The sequence below is a fragment of the Calidris pugnax genome, unplaced genomic scaffold, assembly GCF_001431845.1.
Source record: "Calidris pugnax isolate Ruff unplaced genomic scaffold, ASM143184v1 scaffold1320, whole genome shotgun sequence".
NCBI lineage: Eukaryota > Metazoa > Chordata > Aves > Charadriiformes > Scolopacidae > Calidris > Calidris pugnax.
Window position 1 is genome coordinate 1 of NW_015091867.1, and position 8,191 is coordinate 8,191.

At 50.5% G+C, this 8,191-nt stretch overlaps 1 protein-coding gene across 1 annotated transcript; it reads right to left on the bottom strand.

Moving 5' to 3' along the window:
- Window positions 1-2,766: 2,766 nt before the first annotated feature.
- Window positions 2,767-4,108, bottom strand: LOC106900115 (olfactory receptor 14A16-like; the record flags this gene model as incomplete). Its single annotated transcript, XM_014962098.1, has 2 exons — window positions 3,175-4,108; window positions 2,767-2,850 (listed from the first exon to the last, which is right to left on the bottom strand). Coding segments are annotated over exons 1-2 (1,012 nt in total), but the record flags the coding sequence as incomplete, so codon positions are not given.
- Between the last annotated feature and the right edge of the window lie 4,083 nt (window positions 4,109-8,191).

An 8,191-nucleotide genomic window follows, 5' to 3' on the forward strand; every position in this document is an offset into this window, starting at 1 on the left:
TGTGGAATCCCTTCTCTGGAGATTTTCAAGATGCATCTGGATGGAGTCCTGAGTAATGGGCTATAGGCAATCCTGCTTGGGCAGGGGAATTGGACTAGGTGATCTCTAGAAGGTCACTTCCAACTCCAGCAATTTCGTGATTCTGTGATTCCGCGAAATGTGGTTTTACCCAGGTCTCTGACAACGTTCAAGCATTCAGGTACCATATGATTTGACTAATCACTGATTAACATAAATAGTACCAATCCCTAATCACAGTAAAACGTTGCAAAACAACTTTAATTCTGCAGCACCATCATCCATGAGCATTCTCACTCCTTGTCTATCGTTCTAGCTGTCCTTGGAGTAGGTCTATTGGGAGTTACTGATTTGTGATGCTGGACACTGGGAGAGTTTCAAAGATGTGTTAGAGGGACCAGGACACTGGCCTTATCTTGGATCTCCAGGGGTATCTTTTATCCTTCTTAGTCAGTTCTGCGATTCTGAGAAGCAAAGTCCTTGTTTTGAGGGCAGGGCTGTTCTTCTGGTTCTTGTGATGAGCTGGTGTCCGTTAGTTCACTCACTCAAGCACAATAAATCAGTACACAATGTGAGCTATAGAGATAGATACCTTCAGAAAATCAATCCATTGTCATACTGTAAAGACTGATTGGCTTAAGAGTTAGGGAGGTAAATTTGGAGAACCTTGGACCAGGGGATGTCTGGTGTGGCCACGTGGGTTCTGCAGAGAGTCCTTTGTTGTCAAGGATCATTTCTTCATGATCCAGACTGGTCCATCCCAACGTGCAGGAAGTCACATTGAGGTGGCAGGAGGCTGGCATGGATGAGAAAGGAGCTCCTGATTGACGTCAAGCATGAAGAAGAAGCACAGAGAAGGTGGACACTGGCACCTTCCAGCCTCAAGGGTTCTGTGGAGAGGGCCATTTGTATGTTTTTCTGCTTGTCTGTGCACGGGGGAACTGGAGGGATGAGGGAATCTGAAGGCCAGCTCCTGGACAGATGGAGGGTCTAAGACCAGCTCCTGGAGGGATCCGTGCTGTCTGTGTATCTCTACAGGTAACATCTCCCACTAACATAATCAAGGGCGCAAACAGTCCAGTCCTCAGTTTCCTTTCTCCACAGACAGTGGATTGGAGCCTGGAAACCTCCCGAGGCGCCTCCAGGATGAGCGATTGTGCATATCCTTCCACCAGGGCTCTTCTCTTGATGATGACAGGGAGAGCACTCGGGTTCCCCATGACCACGGAGGTAAGAGGACATAAGTTTGGTTCACCCATCTGCAATGACTGTGTCCCACTCAGGTCAGTGACTCAAGGCTGGTTGGCAGGTTACCCCAAACAGTTGTCATCATATCTGGAGCTGAAGTTTTGGTTTTCCTTTTCCCTCTTGCCCCCTCCCAAGTTCTTCTCTTTAATCAAGCTCACAGATTCCCCCCACAGACAGCCCAACGCTGCTCTTTCCCTGCTGGCCCGGCCTTGGCTTGTTTTGTGCCCTTGTATCATGTTTCTAAGAGGGTTGTCATGCTGAATCCTATGTTCGTCACTACAAAACTAGCCACTCCTTTAATCAGACACTGTATCCTGCAACTGCTCCTGCAGTGCTCTTGTAATGATGGCTCACTCTAACCACCATGAGGTGTCTGCATGAAAACAAGAACTGACCAAATGGAGCTTCAGTCCATTTGGGAATTTGAGAAATTCTGGGATTGGGCCAACAGAATCACAGAATTACGGAATTGTAGCGTTTGGAAGAGACCTTTGGAGATCATCTAGTCCAAGCCCCTGCCAGAGCAGGTTCACCCAGAGCAGATTGCACAGAAATGCATCCAAGCGGGTTACGAAGGAGACTGTTGTCCAGAGAAGGAGACTCTACAAACCTCTGTGGGCAGCCTGTTCCAGGGCTCTGCCACCCTTTAAGTATAGAAATTGTTCTTCATATTCAGATGGAACTTCCTGTGTTTCAGCTTGTGTCTGTTGTGCCTTTTCCTGGCACCTGGCACCACTGAGAAGAGCCTGACCCCATCCTCTTGACACCTGCCCGTTAGATAATTATTAGCATTGATGAGGTCCCCTCTCAGTCCTGTCTTCTCCAGGCAAAACACACCCAGGTCTCTCAGCCTTTCCTCGTCAGAGAGGTGCTCCAGTCCCTTGACCATCCTTGCAGCCCTCTCCTCCTGAACTCTTGTGAGTTGTTCCTTGCCTGTCTTGAACTGGGGAGCCCAGAACTGGACCCAGTACTCCAGAGGTAGCCTCACCAGGGCAGAGTACAGAAAGAGAATGACCCCCTTCCACCTGCTGGCCACACTCATTTTAATGCACCCCAGGAGACTATAGGCTTTCATGGCCACAAGGGCACATCGCTGGCTCATGGTCAGCTTGTTGTCCACCAGGATTCCCAGGTCCCTCCCTGCAGAGCTGCTTTCCAGCAGGTCAACCAACCCCTAACCTGCACCTTGAATGAAACAGAAGCGTCTGAAGTTTTGCAAAAGTGGTCTGTCCTGTGTTGGGGAGGGGAAGAAAAACCCATATATCAGGGAACCTAAAAGGATGAGTAATGACCCTGAGAAGAATGGCCTGGGCACCATGAAGGACACCAAAGGAGCCAGTGGTGCATGGTCTCCATGCACAAGGCCAGCTGCAAAGGGGGTTTTATTAGGAGGAGCAAGGCTCCATGCTCTCCAGATGGCTCCAAATTCCCCTCCCAGAGGATGGATGGTCTTAATGTCATTGAGTGAAAGCCCTGGGTACATCCCTTAATCACACTCACCATTATCCCTGTCACCAAACAGGAACTGGTGACTCCTAAATCCAGTCCTACATCTGTAGGGGTGCAGTTTGCAGTTCCTCAAACCTGTTTGGAGAAAGAGCCCAGTATGGAAGCACAGCACTGGGGAGATCCCATTTTATTACACAGATGCCATGAGAAAGGCCAGCTCTGAGCCTCTGTTAAACACACTTTTATAAGGGAACCAGGTGACACCAAGTAGGTACATGTCTCAGGTGCCGTGATGTAAATGCAGACATTTCTGTAGAAATAAAATAAACATGAATGAGAATAAAACCAGCAATAACGATAAATACAATGAATCAAAACAACACATCAAAATAAAAAAATAAAACGATGTAATGATATATTGTGGGAGTCATTGGTGAAGAGAGCTGGAAAATTTCTCACTCTTGACAAATGTCCATGAAATCAGACTCCTAATGGCATCCTTGAGCTGCTGGTTCCTCATGCTATAGATGAGGGGGTTCACTGCTGGAGGCACCACTGAGTACAGCACTGCCACCACCAGATCCAGGACTGAGGAGGAGATGGAGGGGGGCTTCAGGTAGGCAAACATGACAGTGCTGAGAAACAAGGACACCACGGCCAGGTGAGGGAGGCACGTGGAAAAGGCTTTGTGCCGTCTCTGCTCAGAGGGGACCCTCAGCACGGCCCTGAAGATCTGCACATAGGACAGCATGATGAAAACAAAACAAACAAAAGCTAAAATACAACTTAAGATAAGAAGCCCAACTTCCCTGAGGTACGTATCTGAGCAGGAGAGCTTGAGGATCTGGGGGATTTCACAGAAGAACTGGTCCAGGACATTGCCCTGGCAGAGGGGCAGGGAAAATGTATTGGCCGTGTGCAGTAAAGCGTAGAGAGAAACATTTGCCCAGACAGCTGCTGCCATGTGGACACAAGCTCTGCTGCTCAGGAGGGTCCCGTAGTGCAGGGGTTTGCAGATGGCAACGTAGCGGTCATAGGCCATGACTGTCAGAAGATAAAACTCTGCTGACATTAAGAATGTAATCAGAAACAGCTGTGCAGCACATCCCCAGTAGGAGATGGCCCTCGTGTCCCACAGGGAATTGGCCATTGTTTTGGGGACAGTGGTAGAGATAGAGCCAAGGTCAAGAATGGCAAGGTTGAGGAGGAAGAAGTACATGGGGGTGTGGAGGCGGTGGTCACAGGCGATGGCAGTGATGATGAGGCCGTTGCCCAGGAGGGCAGCCAGGTAGATGCCCAGGAAGAGCCAGAAGTGCAAGAGCTGCAGCTCCTGTGTGTCTGCGAATGCCAGGAGGAGGAACTGGGTGATGGAGCTGCTGTTGGACATTTGCTGTTTCTTGGCATGGGAGCTCTGTCCAAAGAATAAAATGAGGAAAAATATAAGACACAATTCTTTAAGCAAAGCCTCCCCATTTGTTATATAAATATCTCCCAGTTGAAATTCATGTCCTTTCTCTGGAAAGAGAAAGCTTTGCACTGCTGCAGTGGGTCCATGGGAGCTGCTTTGTGACAGCTCCCCCGCTCACAAGGAATGTCAGATGGAATCCACCTTTAATTGGAAAGTTCAATATCTGCACTCAGGACTCCCCAGAGTGTGGGCTGCAGAGGAGAGGTTGAGCATGTCCTTAAATGATACCATAATTTTATCTGTGGTTTTTATCTTCCACCTTCACATCTGGTGAGTGTTCTTTTGAGGGGTAGAAATCCTCATTTTTGTTATTTAAACGTCAAGACTCTTGATAGGGGACAGACAAAAGTGCTCAGCTCTCTGTGGCTCAGGGCAGAGCCTGGAGAGCTGCAGTGTTCATCAGTCTTTTCCCATCTGCCCTCCGCTTTCACTTGTGCTGCCTTGAAGATGACTTCACACACAAATTGCACTTTAAAATAACACAAATATCAGAACTCATAAGGGATCAGTGGAGCACTATTGTAAAAGGCATCTATACGAACTCTTCCCTGTGCCAGCCCTGAAATGGAGCTGTGAGGCAGAGAGCAGAACACAACTCCTCTCCGAGAGAAGCAAAGGGCTTGGAGAGGAGAGTGAAGGCACCCTCCCCCAGGGTGTATGGGCAGTTTCCCCCCAGCCCCTGCCCATGTCTCTGCTGCCTGGGGCTGTCCCTGCCAGGAGCTCTTTCTCTCTCCCCAGCTCTTCTCCTGCCAGTGCTCCCAGAGCCCATCCCACCCGCTGGGGCTCAGCTCTGTCCTGCAGAACCTCCCAGCAGCCAGGCACTGCCCAGGGCCATCTCGGGTTGTGCAGGCTCCATGGGGACATCAGGGTGACATGATGAGCCTGGAAAAGCCATGTTGATGCTGCCTGTAAGCCAGACTGTGTGCATTTCCAATGCTCTGTAGTTTATTCACCCCCTAACAGTAATTCCTCCTAAACTGAGAGATGAGTTTCTCTGTCCCATTGCCCACCCGGACAATGCAGAGTGGCAGATTGGAAGAACAGGATCCTGCCCTTTCATGTAGCCCCCTCCTTGCTGTGCTTCTTGAAAAGTCTCCTGGGAATGTCCTGCAGTGATGTGGAGCTGTGGGCAGCACTGACCCATGCAGCACTCTCTGGACAGAAAAACGCTGCCCTGCCAGAGGTTGCTCCTTCCACCCACAGCTTCTCCCCACAGCTCCATGGGGAGCTCCCCGGGCAGGCTGAGAGCTGACCCTGGCAGGCGGCAGAGTCCCTGCCCCGGCACACAGAGCCCTGGGGTGCAGGGACCCTGCTCGGAAGGACAGCCCTGGGCACCCCTGGCTGCACACCCACCTTCACCCCCTGCAGCCCTCCTTGGGAGAGGGGACCCATCATGCCCTGTCCCTCTCATGGTGCGGCAGAGAAGCCCTGCTCTGGAGCACCTCCTCCTCTTCTACAGCAGAGAAACTAAGAAAGCCCTCCTGACAGATCCCATCAGCTGTCAGATGTGCCAGCTTTAGAAGATCCCTCCCGGAACTGCAGCTGCACTGCCCTGCATCCAGAGACTTACCATGCAGAGGGCTGTGAAGATTTCTGCCCCAGTGAGCTCTCAGCATCCTCCCACTCCCACCTGCCTTTAAGCTCTCTCAGCTGCGCAGGTTTCCCCTGGCTGCCTGCAGGCAGTGTCTCCAGCCCTGCTCCTGGGCAGAGCTGTCTCTCTGCAGCGCTGCCCATTGCCAGGAGCTCCCTCCATCCCAGGAGCCTGGCCCAGCTCAGCAGCAGAGGAACAGCCAACGGCAGCACGTCCTCTGCCCCCTCGGGGCTCCCTCCAGGTGTCCCTGGGGCTCCAGGGGAACCTGCTGAGAAACAGGCTGAAGTCCTCCCTGATGTTCCCTCCCTCAGCTGGGGAGTGACTCTTCTTTCCAGAAGTATCTGTTCTCCTCTCAGAATTACATGTAAAGATCTCCTTTCTTGGGCTAATTATTAGACAGGACACCCAGACAGTGACAGGCAGGGATCCCCGTTACCCCTGCTGAGGGAAGGGATCCCGCTGAGTCAATGGAGCATCTCATCCTGCGTTTCTCTTCTGAGCATTTGAATAAACCTCAGCTCCCTTTCCATGCCTGCCACAAACCCACAGGAGGTGGGATTCCTATTGCTGCAGGGATTGAGGTGTGCACAGAAGCAGGCTCCTGCGTGTGAGCTCCTTGTCTCAGCTCCCACATTCATCCATGGAGATGGAGGGTGGGATTGGGCTGTTCAGACACAATCTCGGTGACACTGAAGGTGTCAGGGGTGGTCAAAGAAACATGCAGGGAACTGCAAGCTCTACTGGAGCCGTTCATAGAGACAGGGCAGCATCTCGGGGATCCTGTAGGAGCCTGGTGGGAAATCCTTTCGCCAAGTGAACTGACCGCTGATGCCCAAATAAACACGAGAAGCATTTTCTCCTACTCGTTATGTTCCTGGCAGTTTTTAGAGTTCTTCATACGAACAAAAATTCCACTCCCTGGTTCAGCCCTCAGATCATTACCCACTTCTGATATTTCAAGTGGGCAACGATGAGGTGACTACCAGAAGCCTCAAGGCAATGAAAAGGGATTTCAGAACTCTGGGACGACTGGTCAAGGGGTCAGGAGCACAGGTGGTGTTCTCTTCTATCCCACCAGACATAGGGATGGAGAAAGGGATAAGTAGGAAAAAACAACAGATCAACTCATGGTTAAAAGACTGGAGTAAACGGCAGGACTTTGAGCACAGGCTGATCTACAGGTCACCAGGAATGCTTGCAGCAGGTGGGGGAAGCCTAACCCAAAGGAGAAAAAGGATATTGGGACAGGAGTTAGCAGGGCTCATTGAGAGAGCTTGAAACTAGATTTGAAGGGGGACAGGGTTGGAACCAGGGTTACTAAAGTGGTGCCCAGGAGCAGTGCACCAGTGCTATTATGTAAAGGTGCCAGCCCTTCCAGAAAAATAGTGGGACGGTTAGCCCAGCTGGAGTGCATCTACATGAATGCACGCAGCATGGGCAACAAACAGGAGGAGCTGGAGGCCAACATGCAGCAGGAAAACTATAATCTAGAAACATTGTGGGAGGACTCGCATAACTGGAGTGCTGTGATCGATGGCTACCAACTTTTCAGAAAGGACAGGCAAGGAAAAAGAGGTGGCGGGGTGGCCCTTTATGTTAAGAACAGTATTTTATGCCTGGAACTCAGCAATATGCACAATGACAGTATTGAGTGCCTATGGATAAGAATCAAGGGGAAGACCAGTAAGGTAGACATTGTGGTGGGAGTTTTTTATAGACCCCCAAACCAGTATATAAAGGCTGATGAAGTTTTCTATAGGCAGCTGGCAGAGGCCTCACAATCACTCTCCCTTGTACTCATGGGGGACTTCAACTTCCCTGATATCTGCTGGCAATACAAGACAGCAGAGAGGCAACAGTCCTGGAGATTCTTGGAGTGTGTGGAAGACAACTTCCTAATGCAGCTGGTGAGGGAACCGACCAAGGAAAGTGCCCTACTGGACCTGCTGATAGTTAACTCACAGGGTCTTTTGGGGGATGTAAACGTTGGAGGCCGTCTTGGACAAAGTGATCATGAAATGATAAAATTTTCGATTCTTGCTGAAGCAAGCTGAAGGGCCAGCAAGACCGCCACCTTGGACTTCCTTGAGGGCAAGGGTGCCCAGGAAGTCTGGTCATACTTCAAGGAGGCACTCTTAAAGGCACAGGATAAAGCCATACCCAAGTCCCAAAAATCAAGCAGGAAGGGAAGAAGACCAGCCTGGCTAAATAGAGAGCTTCGGCTGGAGCTCAGGAACAATAGAAGGTTTATGATCTTTGGAAAAGGGGCCTGGCAGGCAAGGAGAAATACCAGGAAGCAGTGAAGATATGCAGGGGGAAAATTAGAAGGGCCAAGGCTCAAGCTGAGCTCATCTTGGTCGCTACAGTAAAGAATAACAAAAAGGGTTTTTTTTTTGGTATGTAAACAGTAAAAGGAA